A 25,982-nucleotide genomic window follows, 5' to 3' on the forward strand; every position below is an offset into this window, starting at 1 on the left:
TGTCTCTGGTTGGGACCGTAAATACTGATAAATGAAACTTTACAATTTTTTATTTTCCCACATACCATTATAAACCTCCCATCCCCATCTGTGATTACTTTCCCTGTTTCAAAATTTAGGTCATTTTTTTATGATAATAGCTACTCCTCGAGATCTGCTTGAACCCTTGGATTCAAATTGAGTTTCCCAATTAGTAAAGTTTAACAGCTTAGTTCTTGTATCCTGTCTGTGTGATTCTTGCAAGAGGGCGACTCTAATCTGATTTTCAGATAAAAGTTCGGATAATCTATGCTTTTTGACTTCTGATTTCAGACTGTTGATATTCACTGTCATAATGTTTAAATCACCCATCAACATTTAAATAACATTCATTTTGCTTAATATTCCATTTACTTTTCATTCCCTTTATTTCATGATTCTGAGTGACTGTTCCCTCCTTTCCCTTCCCTTCCCTTCCCTTTCTGGATTTCAATTCCTCCCTGCTGACTATGGGAGGAATGGCAAGGAAGCTACTTCCTGCCATTTACCAGACAGCTTGCTCAGGGCTGGTGTCTTGCCTACCCTCCCTCCTTGATTATTTTGGTACAACACTGATCCCTTATCCTAGTCCCTTATCTTAGCTTCAAGGGCAAAGCCCTCTTAGAATTATACCTCCATTTGTCTCAAAGACAGTCACCTTCCCTAAACCATTATACAATATACCAAAACCCAGCCTCCCCCTCATTGTAGATTTTTCCTTATAGTTATTCACAGTCTTCTCTTTAAACAAAAATTGCTGGGTAGCATAATTCTGCTGCCCCCTTGGACTTTAAAGTTAGTAAACTGTTTGTCTGTGCTTCTGGTTTGCATGCGTTGATAATTATCTTTCTTCCCAGTTTTTTGTCTTTTTTTCTCTCAGAGAGAAAAAACAAACAATGTGACATGATCACAGAAGGTACAGAATGCATGAAGAGAAAATCCCCCCCCTGCTTTCTCATTTTCACTAGAGCCATTTACATAATACATTAAATTGAAGACTAAGTAAAAGAAATCTGAGTAACATCTGTTAGCCTCTTTCTATTCTTTACTCAAGAAGCTCTAACCAAAGACAAAATGTAGGAAAAAACCTTTTTAGTGTTCAGCACTTCATGCTTTGCTTACTACTTATTGTGGTATTTAAACAGCAACTCTATAAAATAGTTCTCTGGGCAGCACATAAGTATACATAAATGGAATAAAAGCTCTTAAAATTAAAACAGTTAGAAAAAAACAGACCTTTAAACTCAAGAGATTATGCTAAGGCGACAATATTGCCTGCACAGAATAGGTCAAGAAAAAGGACTCCTCGTTGTACCTAGAGACCACTAAGACAGTGCCAAGTAGATGCTTCTGGAAGGCTGTTCAACACTGGCATGCCATCTTTAAAAAGGTCCTCTTCCATACTGATAACACTATGTAACACAATGTATGTTCCTGGGTTATAAGTGTCATTTCCTAATTGGTTCTATCATAGCAAAAAAGGTTTCTTGAACTGCAAAAGCTTTGTTTTTATGGGACATCCTGCAGCATATTTTGAATATCTCATAGAGACCTCCAGTGCAATTCAACATAGTTTGTGGCGGGCACAAAAACGAAGTTTCTGGGGCACAACAACTACTTTCAAAGTAAGTACTGTGCAATTAGACAGGAAATAACACTTTCAAACCAAACACAGAAACATTTTCAAATTTTCTTACATAGTGTAATCTGTCTCAGCACATTTGACAGGAGTAGCCAGTTCATCAGGTAAAGATGCTGAAACAGACATAATTCCACAATTTTCCCTTTTAAATCTGAGGGTCCTTGTCATTTGTTAGATAATCTGGATTTTTTTTTCTGGGGTTATCTGCCATCACTTCTGGTCACCTGAGTAGTTAAACCATATAGTCAGAACTATTATCAACATTCACTTATGCTGTCTTAAGCACTGCAATTTAGGATATTTACAGTACATGGAAAACGAACAGACTCTTCAGTATTCCTTTAGGATATTTTTTTCAACTCTAAGATGTCACTGATTGTAAGATGCACACAAATTTCAGTACCACTATGATTACATTATGAAACATACATCTCTTATTTCTATTTTAACATAGTCATATCAATATCAGGATATCAGCATGTTAAACAGCATGTCAGGGCAAGCAGCAGTCCACTACTTTATGAGAAACAGTTTGGCTGTCACACACAACATTCACCACAGCTGGAGACATGCCAGAAGGCAGTCTGGCATGAGCTCTATTTGGACTTCCTTTATTTTATTTTTTTCCTTCACCCACTCAGCTAATCAGTTATCTAATCAAAACAAACCTTTGCTTATTTCTATCAAATCAAAACATTATGCTTTATCTTAAGCACAATTGAGCCCTTTAACTCTGGCATGATGGGTTATTTGTGGTTATCTTCATTAACCCATGTCCTCAGGCTTCAATAAGTGCAAGTGATTCAATTAAAATTGGCCAGATGGTACTTTGGATACCTTAGCAATGATACAACCCAAATCAATCAAATATTTTATTTCATTAACATATTTGCACAACTATTTTTCTGGCCAAAAGAAACAATTCTACTATAGACTGGACTATAGTAGTGCTGAGTGATTAAAAAATACATGGTTAGAAAGAAAATCAACATTATGATAAATGTGTACAATTAGGACACTTTGAATAAATTTTGTAAAATGCACATATATATAAATATACAATGCTCAACAGGACAAATTATTGTAAGACGCTATCTCAGTGTAGGATTGGGAAGTTTTCTTTCAAATTGCACACATGTTTTACTGTTATTGGAAATTGTAACATTACTACAGTTGTTTGGTGGCTTCGTATATAAATCGTTATGTTATAGTGTGTACACTTTTGAAATAATAATACAGTAGAGTCTCACTTATCCAAGCCTCGCTTATCCAAGTTTCTGGATTATCCAAGCCATTTTTGTAGTCAATGTCTTCAATATATCGTGATATTTAGGTGCTAAATTCGTAAATACAGTAATTACAACATAACATTATTGCGTATTGCACTGCTTTTTCTGTCAAATTTGTTGTAAATCATGATGTTTTGGTGCTTAATTTGTAAAATCATAACCTAATTTGATGTTTAATAGGCTTTTCCTTAATCCCTCCTTATTATCCAAGATATTCACTTATCCAAGGTTCTGCCAGCCCATTTAGCTTGGATAAGTGAGACTCTACTGTAACAAAATACATTTAAAAAACAAACGTAAAATTCAACCATAAAAACACTTGATTAAAATATAAATTAAAATGGACCAACTCATTTAATAAACATCTATGGAGTGGAACAGAACCATTAAAATCCACCAAAAGCCATCCCAACCTGAAAATTGTCTTCATAGTCTGACTAAACTGAGGCAAAGAGGTCAATGTATCTGATCTCTTAGGGAGGGAGTTATAGAATCAAGGAGTTACTTCTGAAAAGGACCTATACAAAATGTCTTGCAGATGTATTAGAGTGTGCCATCAAGGATTCTAACACATCTTTTAATGGGTGGATTTCAAACAGTATCATATGACATGGAAATGCTAAACTGGATGATACTAAAAGGCTATGAAAGTGGAGAACAATGGTATATTTGGCCATATCATCACTACAGTGCCAGGGTTTCACTGGTGTTTACCTTGCTTGGTAGGTAAAGGTTTCCCCTGACATTAAGTCCAGTCGTGACCAACTCTGGGGCTTGGTGCTCATCTCCATTTCTAAGCTGAAGAGCCGGCGTTGTCCATAGACATCTCCAGGTCATGTGGCTGGCATGACTGCATGGAGCGCCGTTACCTTCCCACCGGAGCGGTACCTATTGATCTACTCACATTTGCATGTTTTCGAACTGCTCGGTTGGCAGGAGCTGGGGCTAACAGGAGGGGCTCATTCTGCTCCCAGGATTTGAACCTGGGACCTTTTGGTCCGCAAGTTCAGCAGCTCAGTGCTTTAACACACTGTGCCATCAGGGGCCCCAACCTTGCTTGGTACTGTTCCATTATCTAGGGGGAGAACACAAGGGGGTGATAGAGAGAGAGGAGTAGTCCATTTTACAAGCGGGGAGTTGAAGGAGGGAAACCATTTCCCCCGTTTGCACTGGTTATTCCCCTCCCCACTTCCATGATGGGGACATGGAGGGAGGAATAACAGAAAAATGGGGAAATGTTTTCCCTCCTTCAACCCAACCTCCCCCATAAAAGGGACTATTCTTCTCTATCTAGCCCCCTCAGTGGCCTTACCCCGGATAATGGAAAAGCCCAGATAATGAAACAGCCATCTTCCCTATTCCATTCCTCTCACATTAAGTGCATTACAAGGGAATGTATGAACTTGCTGACTGAAAGGTCAGCAGTTTGAATCTGGGGAGCGGGGTGAGCTCCTGCTGTTAGCCCCAGCTTCTGCCAACCTAACAGTTCGAAAAAATGCAAATGTGAATAGATCAATAGGTACTGCTCTGGCGGGAAGATAATTGCGCTCCATGAAGTCATGCCAGCCACGTGACCTTGGAAGCATCTACGGACAATGCTGGCTCTTCAGCTTAGAAATGGAAATGAGCACCAACCCCCAGGTCAGGGAAAACCTTTACCTTTACCTTACATAGAAAGTATAGCTACTGTTTTTTTTAAAAAAGTTTATTTTCTTTCAATCATGAATTCTCACAGAACCTCTAGTAACCTCTTGCACAACCCCAGCTGAGAAATCACAACAACCGTTGCTTTGCGTAGCCACATTTTAAAAAAGTTATATTTCCACGCTAAATACATGTGAGCTATGCCTGCCAAATATCAGTGTGATTACATAACCAAATTCCTGTTCATATTACAAGGAGAGATGCCCCGTGCCATTTGGCTTAATTTCAAGCATAAGTTACAATAATTTGGGCTTTTAAATCTATCCCATCTGAAATGCAGCACTCAGTAAAAGAAAGTCCTCAATAAAGCAAAATAAGTTTATAATCACGAAGCAATGTGAAGACACTTCTTAGAATAGTTAAGAGATAAAATAGTGAAATAAATAATTTGTAACGATAGAAGTAAGGCCAGAGCTACCTTCCAACTTTTAATAGATTTAATCTTAGTTGGCCTCTGCTAAAGTGACATATCTTTGCTACAGTAAATGCATATAGTTATATTACTTGGCTATTAATCTTCGCTATTGTTTCTTAACTACAGTTAAGAGGGCCTGCAAAATGGCCAGAATCCCAGAAGACACCTATTTTGAGACACTCCCCTTGGAATATTCCCTGTTAAGCTATCTTTATGGGATCACTTTATTCTGTGTACTTTACACGCATCCTTCCAGATCCAAGGAAATACATTTCATACAGTTTTAATCGGATGACTGCTCTGCTCGTATATAGTGCCCAAAGAACCATACCCCTTGAAAGATAGAAAACATTTATAATGTTGATCAATGTTACAAATCAGATGGTTGACATCTTACAAATCAGATGGTTAAGAACAAGGTGCCTCTCGCTAGAAGCCATGACTGCTTTGCCCCAAATGCACAACACACATGGATAAGGGCAGTCTCAGAAACAGACATGCTTATATTTTGAACTGAGAGAAATGCACATTTAACTTGGGCACGCACTCATATTCTGCTACAGTTAATACTGCTGCCATTTTCCAGGATACTGATACAAACAAAATAAAAGAGGACATGGAGAAAGCTCTATTTTTGACAAAATAAAGGCTTTTAAAAATCAAGATAGGCTCTTGGTACCTGCTAGGGTTTGGTTCTGGGATGCACACACAGATACCACACACATACACACAGAGATAATCTGTTCCACTAAATACAATGGCATAGTAAAAAGGTTTATATTAGTATTTATGAACATACCTGGTACAGGGAAAGAAAGGAAAGTTCAGAGTTATAAGGAGAGTATGGAGAACTAGAGAGGGTAGAGGAATGGGGAAATGCTTTTTGTCTCACGAGTGTGCTGAAGCGGAAAACCCTATATCCAAAGGAGTGGTTTTCTATAAGAGAACTCGGATGTCACTCTATCTTTTACTGAAGAAGTTTCCTTTCTTTTAGTTTCTCAAATTTTCCTGGAAAGCATTTCATGGCTGGCTATGCCCACCATGAAAGCCATTATATGTATAAACCAGAATACTGGTGTGTAGAATACTGGCCCTGAAGCCAAAAGAGCCACGTTCAAAGCCAGCCTAAGATAAGAATCTTAACACTCAGTCCTTTAGTCAATCATCGTGTTTTAGTTCAGTTCAACAGGAGGTGGGAGATGGGACTATTTTGAGCTCTTTAGAGGAAAAGGAGGGTAAAATATTAAAACAAATGAATTTTATATAAAAGAGAAATCTGTTAAAAACAGTGTAACTTTTGGGTTGTTGTGCATTTTCTGGGCTGTATGGCCATGTTCCAGAAGCATTCTCTCCTGACATTTCGCCTAAATATATGGCAGGCATCCTCAGAGGCTGTGACGTATATTGGAAAACTAAGCAAGGGAGGTTTATATATCAGTGGAAGGTTCAGGGTGGGAGAAAGGACCCTTGTCTGCTAGAGGCCAGTGTGAATGTTATAATTAATCACCTTGATTAGCATTAATAGCCTTGCAAGCTTCATTCCTACCTGGGGGAATCCTTTGTTCAGAGGTGTTAGCTGCCCCTGATTGATTCATGTCTGTAATTCCCCCGTTTTCTGAGTGCTGTTCTTTATTTAATTGTCCTGATTTTAGAGTTTTTAATACTGGTAGCCAGATTTTGTTCGTTTTCATGGTTCCCTCTTTTCTGTTGAAATTGTCCACATTTGTGGATTTCAATGTCTTCTTTGTGTAGTCTTGTGATGACTCATGGGCCATGTAGTCCCGCTCCTGGCACTGTTGTGACAGATGAAGAGGAAAACTTAGGTTTCCCACCGTTTCAGCCTGAATTGGAGCTTTTCCAGCCAGAATTGGAGCCCTTGCACCTGCAGGAGATTTGCCTTCCAGAAGTCGGCCAAACAAGCCTTGAGCCGAAATCTCCCCCATTTTCTCGCCGTGATTATTATAAACAACAGAAAGGCGCTCAAGAGGCGTCTCGCAGGAGCGCTAGAATTGCTGCCAGGCATTCAGCTGATTAAGCCTGCTTCCCATGGGAAACTTTAGGGAGTCATGCATCTGGACACAGAGAATGGCTTTCGGTTCTGGTTCCCCAGAGAATTGTTCTTTGGCGGGAAAACGAGACCCTATTTAGGTGTTTTGCCCACGTAGGAATCTTGCGGAGTCAATTCGTCAGCTTCGGGAGTAGGTTGTGTGTGGACTACGCTACTCCCGCGTCCAAGCCCTTTGTTCCCGTTTCCAGCCTTGCCTTGCTTCCCAGGACCTTGCCTTGCTCCACGGACCTTGCCTTGCTTTCCGGACCTCGCCACGAATTTACCACGGATCCTGTTCTTGCTCCTCGTTTCTTGTTGCCTTGAATTAAGCCTAGTGTTCCAAGAATCAAGTTTACTTCCTAGCCTTGCTTAAGTTTCATGGACTAAAGGACCTTGTCATCTCCCCTCACTTTGCTTGGCAAAGTGAGTGTTTCGGTTACTGGATTACAACTTTGGACCTTAATATTTCATATTGGACATTGTTTCTTTGGACTAATTTTGACCTTTCCTGAAAGGTCTACTTCTGGACTATTTTCTACACTTGTTTTTATTAACTTTATATACTCCTACAATAAAGATATTAGATAGATTCTGGCCTCTGTGTATGGTTATTGGTGCTCTGCAGCCTGGGTCCTGACAAGTCTGATATGCTTGCAAGAGTGGTCCAGCATTTCTATGTTCTCAAATAGTGTCCAGGTTGGTTCATCAAGTGCTCTGCTATGGCTGACTTCTCTGGTTGAGTTACGTCTGCAGTGCCTTTCAAGTTCCTTGATTTTTGTTTGGGTGCTGCATTTGGTGGTCCCTATGTAAACTTGTCCACAGCTGCATGAAAGCCTTCGACAACACAGTGTAACTTTTGATTGATAAATGCAAGAAAGTTCTCAGAGTTGGCTTTGCTATTTATGTATTGGCATACAGTTTCAGCACATAAATATGTTAGCACTGCTATACTAAAATCTCTCCTACCACCTATTCAGCATGTGCGTAAGGAATGGTAAATCTCTGCCCCCCCCCCCCTCTAAAAATCAATGTGCATCTTTCTGTCTGTTTGTATCCCAAAAGCTGTTGCTAGATGAAGTGGCCATCTGTAATGTCAATGGGAAAGAAAGGGCCATAAGAGAACCATGTTTTCATGGGGACATTGTGAGATATGCCCTCTCAGAGCTGGAGAAAGGAGATAGGGGAGGGAGGGAGGAAGGGAGGAAGGAAGGAAGCGAAAAAGAAGGGAAAGAATGGAAAGCAGAAGGGTGGGAGGGGGAAGGAAGAAAAAAAGAGGGAAGGAAGAGAAAGGAAAAGGGAAAGAGTATGAGCGGTGGGTTGAAAGAAGGGATGAAAGCAAGGGTGTAGTGAGGGGACTTAAGAGCTGCTTTTAAATAATTCATTGTATTTAGAAATTTTCAGAGGAATGGAAGACCCAAAGAGTCTCAAAATAATGCTGAAATTGAAAGTCATTTTGTTGTTCCTAACAAGCAGTCTCTCTGAAGGACACAGTTTTCGGCTGATAGGATGCCTGGAACAGAAAGGAGTAAACCTCCATTCCCTTTTGGTACAAATTGTTTCCCAAGTGTCTTATCACGTTCACTCTGAATTACAATGAACAATAGAGTGTCTGTTAGAATAGCAACAAAATATAAGTCTGAAGCCATGAACATTTCTGCCTATGAGAAATAATGTGTGGTTTTGGGAAAATGAAAACTTAAGCTTTGTTTAGTGTACGCATGTCAGAAAATGGTTATAACAAGACAGCACACCCAATTTGGGTGTGGCAGTTTGTTTTCCCAGCAAGAGTTGGACTGTCACCACTCTTGGCCACCAGTAAACTTTCTTGATGTCATCATCTGCTGTCCGTCTGCTTCCTTCGCCCGTGTCCAAATGAATTTCCTTAACAGTAGCAGTGCCTCCAATATTCCGGTTTTATTTTCTGAATCCCACCTGAATTTCTACCCTCATTGTTTCATGCTTTGCTTTTCCTTCCCGCATGAACTTTTTGGCATATTTTAATATGCACTATCACCCCCACAGCAAAAAAATTGAAATCTAAACAGGGATTTTTAACCTAAACTAGTTTCTAAATACCTAAATGAGCCCCGGTGGCGAAGTGTGTTAAAGCACTGAGCTGCTGAACTTGCAGACCGAAAGGTCCCAGGTTCAAACCCCGGGAGCGGCGTGAGAGGCAGCTGTTAGCTCCAGCTTCTGTCAATCTAGCAGTTTGAAAACATGCCAATGTGAGTAGATCAATAGGTACCGCTCCGACAGGAAGGTAACGGCGCTCCATGCAGTCATGCCAGCCACATGACCTTGGAGGTGTCTACGGACAACGCTGGCTCTTCGGCTTAGAAATGGAGATGAGCACCAACCCCCAGAGTCAGACATGACTGGACTTAACGTCAGGGGAAACCTTTACCTTTACTTAAACTAGTTCCAGTTTAAATGACTCCCAGCAGTAACCCCCCCCCCCCCAAAAAAAAAAAAGCTGTCTAGCTGTGGAATACAGCTTCAGAGGGTGGCGAACTCTTTTTCTTTGCAAGTTTTTAAACAGAGGTTTTGACATAAGAAGGGGCTAGACTGGACAGAACTCATAGTCTTTTCCAACTTATGATCTTATAAATTATTGATTTTCGTCTCTGTGTTTTTTCTAACATTTTATATAAGTGAATTCATTGGGGGTAAATAGGGCTGCTTATCAAATCAGAATATCACATGAAGAAAGGAACAACAATCAGTCTTACAGAGAACAGGATCAAGATGATAAAGAATCTAAATGAGCTGAACTTCACGCAAAACTCCAGTATTCTTCTGGCAAGGACACACTCTAATAATAATAATAATAATAATAATAATAATAATAATAATAATAAACTTTATTTTTATATCCTGCCCCATCTCCCCGAAGGGACTCGGAGCAGCTGACAACAGGGACAAGCCCGAACAACAACAACATATTTAACATAAACTTAAAACATTCCAACAATACACAATAAAAAATGGATAAATACATTAAAATCCAAGCAGATAAAATCAGAGTAATTAAAAGCAACCCAGTGGGGACAGGTTTCATAAAGTGCTGTATCATGGGAATAAGTAGCAATGATAAAGTGCCATATGCTTTTAAAACAGAAAGAAGTATTCTAATAACAGCTCTATTGGGCCTGTTCATTTATAGCCTCTATATAGCCTCAAAAGGAAAATTATACTTGCTGAGCTCTTATCACAGACTATCTAATATAGTTGACTCTGATAGTGGAAAAAAGGAGGTTGAGAACCATTTCAACCTCTTACAGAGGTTATGAGCCAGGATGAGAACATTTCTGGTAATGAGTCTGTTACTCTTTATTTTGGGTTTATACAATGTAGAACATCTATTTTTGGCAGGTTTTGTTGTGACAGATAACTACATTTGATAAAAAAGAATTAATCATGGAAATGACATGGGGAGGCTCAAAGGAGAATCAGGCAGACTAGACAGAATATGAACAAAGAATTAGAAGTTCAAATTCTTTAAATAAATGTCTCTTTTCCGATTCTTCATTACTTAAGAGAACATACTGTATGTACTTATGTTAAGCCTAGAAATTTTAGTTAAAAAATAACTCTTTTTCACAGGACAGTAAATATCTGACACATCATCACTTTTGCCTTTCTTGAAACTTGTACAGAAAAATGGTGGTGGCAACAGCAGCTTTTTACATTTCCTCTCAAAAACGTGCTGAGAGAAGATGAGGAAATCTGTGCTTCTTTTAGGTTTTTCCTGGATGAACTTGGCTCTCAGCTTTCATCACTCAAATCAGAGAAGGGGATTATTCTCTTTTTGATAAAAGTTAATATTGGACCTTAAACATAAAAAATGTACCTGTTCTGACTTACATACAAATTCAACCTAAGAACAAACCTACAGAACCTATCTTGTTCTTAACTTGGGAACTGCTTGTAATGGGAGTTGTACTTCCAGATTTTGGTATCTGGGGCATGTGTGTGTCCATCCTGGAAATAAATCTGTGTGAATACCAAGGGCCCACTGTAGTCACCATATTTGATAGAAGATGAAACTGTATATGAGACTTCGTTCTTTAAATAAGTAATATATTTTGCTTATATACATGTAATTTTTGCAAATAGCTTGGATTGAAGCTATGTGAAGGACCATATCTCTCTTTATGAGGGCCCTTCCCCTCAGCCATATAACCCTGAATATCAAGGCAGATAATCCACAATATCTGCTTTGAACTGGTTTAGCTGAGGCCACACTGCCATATAATCCAGTTCAATGTGGATTTTATACAGCTGTGTGGAAGAGGCCTAAGTCTGTTAGAGCTTCTGGAGAAGTTCTTCTCTCAGTCCCATCGCCTTCTTATGGAGCTCCCGGTGGAGTAGTGGGTTAAAGCCTTGTGACTTGAAGGTTGGTCTGCCGATCTGCAAGCTGCCAGGTTCGAATCCCACCCGGGGGAGAGCGCGGACGAGCTCCCTCTATCAGCTCCAGCTCCATGTGGGGACATGAGAGAAGCCTCCTACAAGGATGGCAAAAACATCAAAACATCCAGGCGTCCCCTGGGCAACGTCCTTGCTGACAACCAATTCTCTCACTCCAGAAGCGACTTGCAGTTTCTCAAGTCGCTCCTGACATGAAAAAAAATTGCCTTCTTGGGCTCATTTGATGAGAACAAGGGAGAGAGGTTTTCTGGTGGTTGCTCCCAAACTTAAATTGCTCTCCTTCCATCAGCAGGTCAAGACATTTCTAAGTCTTTAGGATTTAGAAACTGGTTGGAATAGGCTTTTAATGCTGTGCAGTGCTGTTTTTAAAGTTTAGATATAGTTCTTTAATGTTTTTTTAAAATATTTTTAACCTTATAAATTTTTAAATAACTCTTACATTTATATTTTGATTAATGGTGCTGTAGTTTTCAATTTCCACTGTTCATAAATATATTACCCACCTTGAGTTCCATTATTGAAAGAAAGGGTGGATATAAATGAATAATAAGTAAATGTTTTCCTTTCAAAAAAAAAGTGTTTGGCTACTTTGAGGATTAAAAAGGAAGCAGCATTCTCTGAAGTCTACCACTGGACCCTTTCTGCTCCCATTTGTACAGATTCATGCACTATTTGCGTTTGTGAATCAAGCAGGATCTCATCTGCAACATTTACAATTTACTAAGGGCCCTTCCACATAGCCATATAACCCAGAATATCAAGGCAGAAAATCCACAATATATGCTTTGAACTTGGTTACCTGAATGGTTACACTGCCATATAACCCAGTTCAAAGCAGATGTGAGATTTTATACAGCTATGTGGAAGAGGCTTAAAACAAAATGATATAGTCTCCACCTTAATATATAACAAAATCGGTGTTATGAGGTCAGTGGGTACAACTGCATCCTATTCTGTTTAATAAAAGGACTGGGCTGGCAATATCACAGTAGTTTAAGCACTTGACTGGCACATGAGTCCTATTTCCGAAATGTCTGGCAATGGGATATCTAATCTTTTACTGCATTCCAGAGCAGTAAGCAAGGATAAGAAACACTGAGCCCGCCACAAGACACATTAAACTGCAAGAACTTTGTTTCTGTGGAACTTCTAGCAACACATTTTGCTATAGTTTTTCAATGAATATCTCATCCCCACTACCTATCACAATAGAGCATTGTGGTTGTTTATTTGTTCAATCGCTTCCAACTCTTCGTGACCTCATAGCTTCCTGTCACCCTTTGCCGCACCCAGTTCCTTCAAGGTCAAGTCAGTCACTTCAAGGATACCATCCATCCATCTTGCCCTTGGTCAGCCTTTCTTCCTTTTTCCTCCCATTTTCCCCAGCATCATTGTCTTCTCCAAGCTTTCCTGTCTTCTCATTATGTGGCCAACGTACTTCATCTTTGCCTCTAATATCCTTCCCTCCAGTGAGCAGTCGGCCCTTTTTTCCTGGAGTGTGGACTGGTTGGATCTTCTTGCAGTCCAAGGCACTCTCAGGATTTTCCTCCAACACCACAGTTCAAAAGCACCTATCTTCCTTCACTCAGCCTTCCTTCACTAGAGCATAAATCCACTTAAAATTCGGTTTTTGCCTCCTGCAGAATTCTGGGGTTTGTAGTTTGGTGAGGCCCAGGACCTGTTTGGCTGTGGTATTTAAAGCCCTAAAGTGGATCCAAACTCTAGCGTGATAAAGTGGCCAGTCTCCATCAATTCAACAGTTTGTGGCAGTCACAAAAACGAAATATCTGGAGTACAACTACAGTAGAGTCTCACTTATCCAACATAAACGGGCCAGCAGAACGTTGGATAAGTGAATATGTTGGATAATAAGGAGGGATTCAGAAAAAGCCTATTAAACATCAAATTAGGTTAAGGTAAAGGGGGTTGGCGCTCAACCCCCTGACTCTGGGGGTTGATGCTCATCTCCATTTCTAAGCCGAAGAGCCAGCGTTGTCCGTAGGCACCTCCATTGGCATGTTTTCGAACTGCTGATTTTACAAATTAAGCACCAAAACATCATGTTATACAACAAATTTGACAGAAAAAGTAGTTCAATACGCAGTAATGTTATGTTGTAATTACTGTATTTACGAATTTAGCACTAAAATATCATGATATATTGAAAATATTGGCTACAAAAATGTGTTGGGTAATCCAGAACGTTGGATAAGCGAGTGTTGGATAAGTGAGACTCTACTGTACTTTCAAAGTAAGTACTGCATAATTAAACAAGAAATGACACTTTTACACCAGGAACAGATTTTTTTTCCAAATGTTCTTATATAGTGTTATCTATCCTCCAGGCAGGAGATTCTAATCTTGGGAGCTCAGGTGGATCGGCCATGGAGAGGACTTGGGTGGGAGACTTCCACCCAAGATCATTATACAGGAGAGCTAATAAACTGTACAATCTGCTCTCGGACACTTTGCAGAATCATTTCTGGTGAGAACTGTACTTGGATGGGAAGCCACCCACGAATGCCAGGTGCTGTAAGCTCTATTTCAGAGGAAGGAACTGAGTATTCCTTGCTTAAGAAACCCCTAAGCAGTCCATGGGATCACCGGCAATTGACAAGCGGCTTGAAGGCACATATCATTCATACTCTCACACACAACACACGCCCCTTCGATGCTGTCCGCTCACCTCCTCTGTGCACCAACAGAGAGCATCAAAGAAAGGACCTCAACCCACTCGTCCACACCCTCTGCCTCCCCAAACCCACTCCCCGTCCACTCAGCGTCCCTTCCATTTGGACGGGCTTCGGAGAGCTGGCAAGGCCTTCCGGGCCCTTCCCTGGCGCAGATCCCCCTCCTTTGCCCCCTTCGCCCCTCAGGCCTCACCTGCCGCCTTCCTCTCGCGCAGGGCCATCCTCTCTCCTCACCAGCAGCCGAGTTGCTTCTGTCCGGCTGAGCAACAGCAGCAACGCACAGCCTCGCCTTTCGCTTTCCCCTTCCGCGTGGGCGTGTCTCTCCTTAGGGAAGCGGTCTTCCTATTGGTTCGGAAGCCTAAAAATGGGCGGTCCCTTTTTCCTGAGTGATGGAACGTCGGCTCTGTATGGGAAGGGAAGGAGCGCAGCAGAGCAGAGCGCGCCTGCGCAGAGCGTGAGAATTCTGCCTGTAGGGTGGCTTTTGGGGCAGCAGCAGTAGCAGCGCGCGCTCAGTTGGCCAAAACAGCAGCAGCGGCAGCAGGAACGCTGCCGCGCGGACGGTTTTTTTTTTTAAGGCTTCTTGGATGGAGCGCGCGCGCGCGAAAAGAGAGTGCGCGAGGTGACAAATCCCAGGGAGAGTCATGTTGTTAGGCGCGCGCCTCTGCCTCTCTTTTTCTTCTTCTTCTCCTTCCTCCTCCTCTTCTATTGCTTCAACTACTAGTATTACTTGCACTGTTACCACCATTCCAACTACTACCACCACTACTTTTTCTCCTGACTCGCTGACGAGCCCAGTTATGCAGCCCACTCTCTTTCTCTCTGCTCCATGAATAACGCACTAGAATGTCAGCGCTGAAAAAGGTAAGGGCTTCCAAGGATGGGGAGGGGGTTGGGGAAGGGAGGGGGGGTCAAGTAACACAAGTTGTCAGAGCTGGGGAGGGAGGGGGAGAGGAATATAGGATGTGTTGGGGGCATATGGCGGGGAAAGCACATCGGATGGATGTTGCGTGTGCAAAATGCGGAGCCCACGGACGGAAAGGAGGCAGCGCAGGTCGGGGTTGGCAATCCAGGGTGGCTCGTTACCCCGGATCTTTCGGCGCGGGGAAATCGGGGCTGCAGGGCTTCCCTGTTGTTTTTCGCACCCTTTCCCCCGCCTGATTCAACTTGGAGGGGAAAACAGCAAAAGCACGGGGCTGGTCTACTGCTGGTGAGCCTTGCAAACTCTCTCCGGGGTGGGAAAAGACCCAAAGGAATGAATGGAGAGAGAAGGATAAAACCATATATGAGATACATGTACTTAACTCTCACCATCAATAGGACTGGGTGGCTGTGAGTTTCCGGGAGGTATGGCCATGTTCCAGAAGCATTCTCTCCTGACGTTTCGCCCGCATCTATGGCAGGCATCCTCAGAGGTGTGAGGTCTCTTGAAAATGAAAATGAGGCAAGTGGGGTTCGTGTATCTGGAATAGTGTCCAGGGTGGGAGCTCTTGTCTGCTTAAGGCAAGTGTGATGTTGCAACTGGCCAGCTTGATTAGCGTTTAAAAGCTTTGCAGGGTCAAAGCCTGGCTGCTTCCTGCCTGGGGGAGTCCTTTGCTGGGAGGTGTTAGCTGGCCCTGATTGCTTCATGTCTGGAATGCATCAGCGCCAGCTAACACCTCCTAAAAACGGATTCCCCCAATCAGGAATCCAGGCTTTGAAGCTGTAAGGCTTTTCAGTGCTAATCAAGGTGATTAATTACAACATTCACACTTCCCTCAAACAGACAAGAGTTCTTTCTCCCACCTTGGATTTTCCACAGATATATAAACCCCACTTGCCTAGTTTTCAACAGATTTCGCAACCTGTGAGGATGCCTGCCATAGGTGCAGGCGAAACGTCAGGAGATAATGCTTCTGGAACATAGCCATACCGCCTGAAAATTCACAGCAACCCAGTGTTTGCGGCCATGAAAGCCTTCGACAACCCATTTTCTCTCTGTTGTTTTTCTCACCCTTTCCCTCACCAGATTCAACTTGAACAAAGGCATAAACACGGGGCTTGTCTATTGCTGGGGGCCCTGCAAACTCTCCGGGGAGGGGAAGGGTCCATAGGAATGAATGGGGAGGGAAGGAGAAAACCCTCTCTGAGATCCATGCATGTAACTCCCACCATCATCAGTCGGACTGTCTTCCATTGGGTCCGTAAGTGAACCTATTCTGGATCCACATCACCAAGCCGGGGGCTCATGACAGCCTGAAATATATTGAATAGATACATGGCAAGCAGCTCTAAACCCTGCCACAGGACACCTCTCTCCCCCCCCTCCACACACACACACAACAGGAACAGCCATATGTATATAGCTCCTATATGTATATAGCTAACCCCAATCGCCTTGTCCCTGGAAACTGGTCTATTGCTGGGGAGCCCTGCAACTCTCTTCGGGGAGGGAAAGAACCCATAGGATTGAATGAGGAACCAGAAGGATATATATCCCGATAGATAAATGATAGACAGCCCCATAGATAGAAAGAGACTCCCGTATATAGATTTGTTGACAACCCCCAGAGATAGATAACCCCAATATATACACTCTTAAGAGGAGGGAAAGAACTCATACGTCTGAATTGGGGAGGGGGCAGAGGGATAAGCCCTCTTCTGACATACATACATACCGTATATATTCATCTCCAAGATGGATAAGCCTCATGCATAACCCTCATTGCCTTGTCCCTGCAAACTCTGTCAGGGAGGGAAAGAACCCACAGGACTGAAGGAGTGGGGGGGGGGGGGGGAGAAGGATAAAACCACCTCTGAGATAGATAAATAGATAGAACCCTCATAAATAGATTCATAACTCTTATGTGTGTGTACAAAAAAATACAATGGGAGGAGGGCATCTTGCAGTGCATTTTTCCTTCGGGACACCTTGTGCGGGAGCCGATCCTGAGGTCATGGCTGCAGTTGGGAGCAGGGAGCAGTCCAGGGTCGGGTTTTGGGGTGCTTGCTCCTCCCATGATGGGAGATGCTTGGGGCAAGGCGCGGGAGGGAAAGGAAGCTGAAAGGGTTTGGGGGGCAACTTGAAAGGGAAAAAGGAGGGCTCTGTGTTCCAAACCACTAGGAAATCAGTAGAAATGTATGTTGAGGGGCGCTGAAGAGTCAGCGTGTTTGTGTATGTGGGATAAATTAGGTAACGGCGAGATATGTGTGGAGCGTCCCTAAGTGCGTGTGTGTGGGTAAAATCACCCATATGTAACCTGATCTGTGGAGAGTCGCTGGAAAGTAACCAATAAGTGATCATTATTAAGAGAGTCCCAGAATGTGTGTGCGTGTGTGTGACCAAGAACGAATGGTAAGACATGCGTGAAAGGTCCCTGAAGTGTGTGCTTTGTGTGTGTATACTGTATGTGTATGTGAAAAATCACTAATGAGTGGGGAGAGTTCAATAAGAGGAACGACTGGGGAGCCAGAGAAGGCTGAGAGTTTACGCAAGACGACGAAGGGGCAGAGAGTGCTTCTGTGTTGTCGAAGGCTTTCATGGCCGGAATCACTGGGTTGCTGTGAGTTTTCTGGACTGTGTGGTCATGTTCCAGAAGCATTCTCTCCTGACGTTTCGCCCGAATCTAAGGCAGGCATCCTGAGAGGTTGTGAGGTCTGTTGGAAACTAGGCAAGTGGGATTTATATCTCTGGAATGTCCCTTTCTGGAATTCATCAGGGCCAGCTAACACCTCCCAACAAAGGATTCCCCCAGGCAGGAAGCAGCCAGATCTTGAAGCTGAAAGGCTATTCAATGCTAACCCAGGTGGCCAATTGCAACATTCACACAGACAAGAGTTCTTTCTCCCACCCTGGACCTCACATAAACCGCACTTGCCTAGTTTCCAACAGATTTCACAACCTCTGAGGATGCCTGCCCTAGATGCAGGCGAAACGTCAGGAGAGAATGCTTCTGGAACATGGCCATACAGCCCGGAAAACTCCCAGCAACCTAGAGAGTGCTTCTGTCGGCTTTACACTGAAGGATGAATGCAGTTTGGCACCACTTTAACTGCCCTGGCTCAAGGCTATAGGATCCCGCTTAGGGCTGTAGTTTTGTCTTCAGCCTCCTAGGAATTGTGGGAGTTGGAGTCCAAAACGCCTGGAGGGCCCAAGGTTGCCCATACCTGGCACCGTAGAAGATGGAATGAATGGCTCCCCGGAGGTAACGCAGGCCTTTTTGCGCATGCGCGGGGCGCGAGAGGGACGTGTGTCCGCGCGGTGTCCTGCTCCTCCGGCTGCTCTTCCTCCCTCTCTCCTTCACAAGAAAGCTCTCTGCCAAAAGCGCGGGAAAAAAGGAGGAAGTGCCTGCTCGGAAGAGTTTATCCGATCAGATCGGGAGTCAGTTCAGTCCCAGTTGCTAAAGAGGCTCCATCTATTCTGCGGTGACGGTTTCGCGCACTTCAAACTCCCACATGAAAGGCACATGAAAGAAAGCCCTCCGTGTGAACCACCAGCGCTCTGTGGCTTGTGTAATAATCCCCACCCGAGCCGCAGTCTGCGGGGAAAGCGTGCTTCCAGATCTCAATCCCTCCCTGTGTAGAAAGGGAGAGCGTCACAGTATTATCAATGCCATTTGGCCGCGCTTAAACCACCTCGTCCGTCTATGTGCTATGGAGTTAGATGGGGCACAGAGAAGCCGGCGAAAGACCCAGTGAAACCCCAGACTCCATGGCATTGAGCCAGGGTAGTAAACATGGTGTCAAATGGCATTCATTCTACAGTGTAGATGCTCCCCTGGTCTGTGTGGGCCACATTAGGAAGAACTTCCTCACTGTGAGAGCAGTTCAGCAGTGGAACTCTCTGCTGCAGAGTGTGGTGGAGGCTCCTTCTTTGGAGGCTTTTAAGCAGAGGCTGGATGGCCATCTGTCGGGGGTGCTTTGAATGCGTTTTTCCTGCTTCTTGGCAGAATGGCCCCTGTGGAACTTTGATTCTAGAACAGGGAGCCTCTTTCCCCCCAAGAACTACAGTACATTCCCTTTTTGCCCAAAGTGGAGGGAGCAAGATTTGCAAACCCACTTTGTCCTACTCTGCAAAATTGTGCCTTCCTTGTTAGTGATTTCTGTATGGAGTTAGATCACAACCAACCTCCCTTCGGGAGGGCAAGTTTCCAGCGAGCCTAAAAATGGCTGTGATCAAGCCGCTGTTGAAAAAGCCATCATTGGATCCCACTCAATTCGGAAACTTTCGGCCTATTTCCAATCTCCCCTATTTGGGCAAGGTCTTGGAACATGTGGTTGCCTCGCAGCTCCAGGGATTCATGGTGGACACTGATTTTCTGGATCCGGCACAGTCTGGCTTCAGGCCGGGGCATGGTACCGAGACAGCCTTGGTCGCCTTAGTCGATGATCTTCGCCGGGAACTGGACAGGGGGAGTGTGTCCCTGCTGGTTCTGCTGGACCTCTCAGCGGCCTTCGATACCGTCGATCACGGTATCCTTCTGGGACGCCTCGCAGGAATGGGACTTGGAGGTACTGTCCTGCAGTGGCTCCGGTCCTTCCTGGAGGGTCGGTCCCAGATGGTGTCATTGGGGGACGCCTGCTCGGCCCCACAACCGTTGACTTGTGGGGTCCCGCAGGGTTCTGTACTGTCTCCCATGTTGTTTAACATCTACATGAAGCCGCTGGGAGAGATCATCAGGAGTTTCGGGGTCCGGTGTCATCTGTACGCAGATGATGTCCAGCTCTGTCACTCCTTCCCACCTGTCACTAAGGAGGCTGTTCAGGTCCTGAACCGGTGCTTGGCCGCTGTGTCGGACTGGATGAGGGCCAACAAATTGAAATTGAATCCAGACAAGACAGAGGTCCTCCTGGTCAGTCGGAAGGCCGAACAGGGTCTAGGGTTACAGCCTGTGCTGGATGGGGTCACACTCCCCCTGAAGGCGCAGGTGCGCAGTCTGGGGGTGATCCTGGACTCATCGTTGAGCCTGGAGCCCCAGGTCTCAGCGGTGGCTAGGGGAGCCTTCGCACAATTAAAACTTGTGCGCCAGCTGCGACCGTACCTTGGGAAGCCAGACTTGGCCACGGTGGTCCACGCCCTTGTTACATCCCGTTTAGACTACTGCAACGCACTCTACGTGGGGCTGCCTTTGAAGACTGTTCGGAAGCTTCAATTAGTCCAACGGGAAGCTGCCAGGTTAATAACTGGAGCGGCGTTCAGGGAGCGTACTACTCCTCTGTTACGTCAGCTCCACTGGCTGCCGATTAGCTACCGAGCACAATTCAAGGTGCTGGCTTTAGCCTATAAAGCTCTAAACGGTTCCGGCCCAGCTTATCTATCCAAACGTGTCTCCCGCTATGACCCACCTCGAAGCTTAAGATCGTCGGATGAGGCCCTGCTCGCGGTCCCGTCAGCCTCACAGGTGCGGCTGGCGGGGACGAGAGACAGGGCCTTTTCAGTAGTGGCTCCCCGCCTATGGAACGCCCTCCCCATTGAAGTCAGGCAGGCTCCCTCCCTCCTATCCTTCCGTAGGAAGGTAAAAACCTGGTTGTGGGGCCAGGCTTTCGAATAAGAATCAGCAGCATTAATTACTATTATGTATACTGGAACTCAATTGACAGACCCAGTCTTTTAAACTTGTACACGCTTACCTATATTTTATAAATGCATTTTATGAATGTTATATGTAAGTTAATTTTTTAACTGATTTATAGTGTATTGTACTGTTTTTATATGTCTGTTTTATTGTAAGCCGCCCTGAGTCCCCTGTTGGGTGAGAAGGGCGGGATATAAATATTGTAATAAATAAATAAATAAATAAACCTGGACACAGCATATTATTTGAGGACAGAAATGCTGGCCCACTCTAACAACCACCATGTCAGACTACTCAGAGAAGCCTTTTTTTCTCATGTCAGCAGCAACTTGAGAAACTACAAGTTGCTTCTGGTGTGAGAGAATTGGCCGTCTGCAAGGTTGTTGCCCAGGGCACGCCCGGATGTTTTGATGTTTTTACCATCCTTGTGGGAGGCTTCTCTCATGTCCCTGCATGGAGTAGAGTGTAGGGTGGGTAAATGACCCCCTGGTCTTTTTGATCCCAGAGTAGGACTGGAAAAGAGAGAGAGAGCAAGCAGGGAAAGAATTGCCACATTCCCCACCTCCAATGCCATTATAATTTGGCTCCTCCTAGGAACCATGCACCTTGAAAATGTCAGTAGAAGAAAGCATAATATACTGTTTACTCTCTGGCAGCAAAATATGGCAGCAAAATGTCCTCGATGACCTCAATTTGGGAGGATGCCTTACCTATGAGGAATGCTCATTGCTTGCTCTCTCTCCTTTCCAGTCCTACTCTGGGATAAAAAAAAACTGGGGGTCATTTGCGCTCCCTAACTACGTGGGAGAGTCAAAATGTTATGCCTCCTGTGTCATAAAAACATTATGAATGAACATATAGTAGCCAAAGTTGCTACAGATCATAGCCTGAACTATTATCTACACAAAAACTACAGTTTAACATAGTCACCGTCAATTTGTGCGCATTTGCGCCATCGTCGTTTAACTCAGACATCTTTTTGGACCTCTCAAAGACAACCTAGGTGGTTTCTGATTCAATGATCTGAATGATGTTAAAACAGCTTTAAAATCATGGATCATGAAGCAAAGCCCTGAATTTTTCCAAAATGGGTTTGATTCCTGGGTTAAACAATGGCACATATGTGTACAAAATGATGAACTGTAGTTTTGAGTACAGTGGTTCTCAACCTGTGGGTCCCCAGATGTTTTGGCCTTCAACTCCCCGAAATCCTAACAGCTGATAAACTGGCTGGGATTTCTGGGAGTTGTAGGCCAAAACACCTGGGGACCCACAGGTTGAGAACCACTGGTGTAGAGGATAGTTCAGGCTATGATCTGTAGCAACTTCTGCTGTTATATGTTCATTCATAACATTTTATGATAAAGGAAGAAAAGCTTTTTGACCCACCCTCGTATATCACTGTTAATGCTGCTTTAACTGTTATGGCTGCATACTCTGGGACACTGGGATTTGCAGTTTCCATAGAAGCATTTAGAAATTCTCAGTCAGAGCACTTCTGCGATGCTTCATTGAATAACAAACCCAGGGTGCCATGGAATGCAGGCTAAGCCGTTCAAATAGGATCATAGTGCTATAATCATGTATTGCGAATGGACCTTGGGTTATGCTCAGTTAAGCTTACATCACCTTTGTGGATCACAATACTTGACTAGTGGATTGTGTTCAGTTTGGTGGGTCAGATGCAGTGACATCCCTGTCTAATGGACTGTTGCACCTTTTTATTTGTCTGCCATATTTATGTATTTATTGTTGAAACCTGTATTTATCCTTCTCCCTCCCTGAAGAAAACATAAACCCTTCCCTAAGGAGGATGTTGTCACATCTTTTTGAGATCAGATGGAGGAAGGTCTCTAGTTTTATCATTGCATCCTGTGACATCTTAAGGACTATTATTATTACAGCACAAGCTCTCATGAACTATAGTCCAGGTGACTGAAGAGATATCAAAATTTCAGGTATATATACTGCACTCATGCTTGAAGGTAGGATTGTAAAGAGGGACATTAAAGAGAAATTAAATGCTGACAGTGATTATTATTCGCACTTGTCATTTATCAAACTCCTGAAAACATCCTGGCACTAGATAAAGTAATTAATACTCATAGTTTGATAAGGATTCATTATCACAATGCAGCCCTCAAGTAATAGAAATACATTGGTTTGTGTTAAATGATTTCAAATATCATCCTTTTCTCCCATTGTAGCTGTAGAAAGTGTTGTTGGCTGCAGTGCTATATCCATTTGCTTAGGAAAGTTCTCTCTGAACTTAGTGGATTTTACTTCAGAGTAGACATATGTAGGAGTATGCTCCATGCTGTAAGAAAGACTTTTTGCTATTCCATTTTTCAGTCTCCAAGGCTACACAATTAACCCATGGCGCTCAGTGAGATTTACTTGTGATGTGTATAGGAAATGTTGTCAGGTTGTTTCAAGACAGTTAGATTACTAAATGCATAGTCTTGTCCTATGAAATTGGACTCAGTGTACCACTCAGTTCAATGAACTTTTTGCCATTATTATTATTAAAGGTTTTCCCCTGACATTAATAAGGCTAGTTGTGTCCGTCTCTGAGGGTTGGTGCTCATTTCAATTTCTAAGCTGAAGAGCCAGAGTTGTCCTTAGATGCCTCCAAGGTCATGTGGCCGGCATGACTGCATGGAGCGCCTTTATCTTCCCACTGGATTGGTAACTATTGATCTACTCACATTTGCATGTTTTCGAATAGCTAGGTTGGCAGAAGCTGGGCCTAACAACTTGCTCTCCAGATTTGAACCACTGACCTTTTGGTCAGCAAGTTCAGCTGCTCAGCAGTTTAATCCGCTGCGCCTTTGGGGGCTCCTTGTTGTTGTTGTTGTTTGTTATTTCTTACCTGCCTCTGTGGATCAAGGTAAGAAAAACAAACAAACAAATAACGTGTGTGTGTGTGGGGGGGGTGTGTGTGTTATATAAAACCAATGCATATTAAAGTCCACAGCAGTGAATATTTTAAACCCACAATTTAAAAATAATCTGAATTGTCATGTTGGAACAGATTTATCTTTCCTGCTGATTCAAAGTCAGCCATCATCTTGAGCTGAGGAAGCTTTTCCACCAGGTCATTCCACAATTTGGGGGAAACTGGTTACAGTGTTCCCTCACTTATTACTGGGGTTAGATTCCAGGACCATCCGCAATAAGTGAAAATCCACAAAGTAGGGACACCATATTTATTTTAATATTTATACATTATTTTAGTAGTTATATACTATTTTAAGTCTTTATCAGCCAATCGCATGTTGACAAATTGCCTCCTTCTTTCTCCTCCCATTGCTGCTTGGGCTCCTTTTCCCTCCCTCCGGCTTCTCCTTCCTCCCTTCTTTAGGCTGTAAATTGCAATTTTTTATGATTTATAATAGTCTTTTAGAGTTTATTGAAAAATCACGAATCCGTGAAAAGTGAACTGCGAAGTAGTGAGGGAACACTGTATAACCTAAAATTTCATTTTTCCACTTAGCATTGTGCTGTTTCATCCCTCACATGTAAATTACGTATTAGTTTTATGATCTTTTTATGACCAATTTCAGTTTATGCTAATGTCTCATGGTATTAGATATTACATAAGTTGCTGTGCCCGGGACACTTGTGTTAATCTCTCATTTTAGATAGTTCTCATGAATGAAGATCTAAGAATCATCACAAGAGTTGCGTGTTTTCAATACCGTTGCAGTTATATGTAAAAAATATTACCAGTATGTTATGTTTGCCAATTTGTTCTGAATACATTCACAAAGAAGTCTCCCACTCTCAATGACAGCAGCATTTTAAAAAGGCTTGTAGGTTTTTCTGCCTTTAAGGTTGGATTTTGTTCATGAATCATCTTGCTTCTTTTTTAAAATAACTACTATATCATGACTCATTTAAGGGTATAAAATAGATTGTAATAGTCAGTACTGAACCATTTTATATGTAATGATTTTGCTCTCTCTATACAGTTATTCATGAAAGAACTAATTCCGAGTTCTTTTTTGCTTGAGGGGAGCAATCTACCTTCCAAAAAGAGAAGGGAAAATGAAATACCCTACTAGCTATATTGTTTAACTACGTACATAAGCAAAATTCTTTTATTTGCAATGAAATACAGACTTGTTGTCGAAGGCTTTCATGGCCGGAATCACTGGGTTGCTGTGAGTTTCCCGGGCTGTGTGGCTATGCTTCAGAAGCCGTCTCTCTTGAAGCATGTGGACAATTTTAACAGAAAGGAGGAAACCATAGCAATGAACAAAATCTGGTTATCGGTATTAAAACAACTTAAAATCATGACAGTTAATAAAGAACAACACTCAGAAAATGGGAATTTCACACAGGAAACAATCATAGCCAGCTAACATCTCCTAAAAAAGGATTCCCCCAGGCAGGAAACAGCTTTGAAGCTGCGAGGCTATTTAATGCTAATCAAGCTGGCCAATTGCACCAGTCACACTTGCCTCAAACAGACTAGCATTCTTTCTCCCACCCTGGACATTCCACAGATATATAAACCCCACTTTCCTAGTTTCCAACAGACCTCACAATGTTTTTCGAAGGTTTTAATGGCCAGAATCATTGTGTTGCTGTGAGTTTTCTGGGCTGTATGGCCATGTTTCAAAAGCATTCCCTCCTGATGTTTCAGCCACATCTATGGCAGGCATCCTCAGAGGTTGGGACCTCACAACCTCTGAGGATACCTGCCATATATGTGGGCAAAACGTTAGGAGAGAATGCTTTTGGAAAACGGCCATACAGCCCGGAAAACTCACAGCAGCCCAGACTTAGGATAGTTATAAAATTAGTGAGAATGAAAAATATGCAGAATCTTGGATTGTGTCTGTGGCACACTGGAGAGGATTCTTAACCCCAAATAGCTCCTGAGAACATACCTGTTGAGCTTCAAATCATGAGACATGAAGCATCAGACGGGGAACTGGGTGCTTTGATAGGAGATACCATATGTATGTTAAGTTCCATATGTGAGGGCAAGTTCTAGGGCCAAAATTATAGATTTTGCTATGGCCATTGATAAGTTGAGTGTAAAACCTATCCATGGGTCATGTATCAAGGAAACCCTTTCTTCTCTTTTTAAAGATGCATAGAAGGAACTTAGGAAATGCTAAAAAGAAGAAGAGGAGCTGTTTATTTGATAGATTACAGTGGTGTGTGTGTGTGAGTGAGTGTGTATA

General features: G+C 43.0%; 2 protein-coding genes across 12 annotated transcripts in view; one reads left to right on the top strand and one right to left on the bottom strand.

Annotated features, from left to right (window-relative positions):
- Positions 1-14,580, bottom strand: part of erich1 (glutamate rich 1) — a 113,099-nt gene extending 98,519 nt beyond the window's left edge. For 3 of the 4 annotated variants that reach the window (XR_010002332.1, XM_003215479.4, XM_062969102.1), the window contains exon 1: positions 14,427-14,580. Coding sequence is in view for 3 of the 4 variants with exons in the window: in XM_003215479.4 (XP_003215527.2) it covers positions 14,427-14,454 (28 nt within the window). In the remaining variant the exon portion in view is untranslated. The remainder of the gene's footprint in view (positions 1-14,426) is intronic. The other variant, XM_062969103.1, reaches the window with a different exon arrangement.
- Positions 14,581-14,692: 112 nt separating this feature from the next.
- Positions 14,693-25,982, top strand: part of dlgap2 (DLG associated protein 2) — a 619,373-nt gene continuing 608,083 nt past the window's right edge. For 4 of the 8 annotated variants that reach the window (XM_062969083.1, XM_062969084.1, XM_062969085.1 and 1 more), the window contains exon 1: positions 14,693-15,094. Coding sequence is in view for 2 of the 8 variants with exons in the window: in XM_062969085.1 (XP_062825155.1) it covers positions 15,077-15,094 (18 nt within the window). In the remaining 6 variants the exon portion in view is untranslated. The remainder of the gene's footprint in view (positions 15,095-25,982) is intronic. The other 4 variants (XM_062969089.1, XM_062969088.1, XM_062969094.1 and 1 more) reach the window with 1 other exon arrangement.

Source organism: Anolis carolinensis, chromosome 1 (assembly GCF_035594765.1).
Source record: "Anolis carolinensis isolate JA03-04 chromosome 1, rAnoCar3.1.pri, whole genome shotgun sequence".
NCBI classification, from domain to species: Eukaryota; Metazoa; Chordata; class Lepidosauria; order Squamata; family Dactyloidae; genus Anolis; species Anolis carolinensis.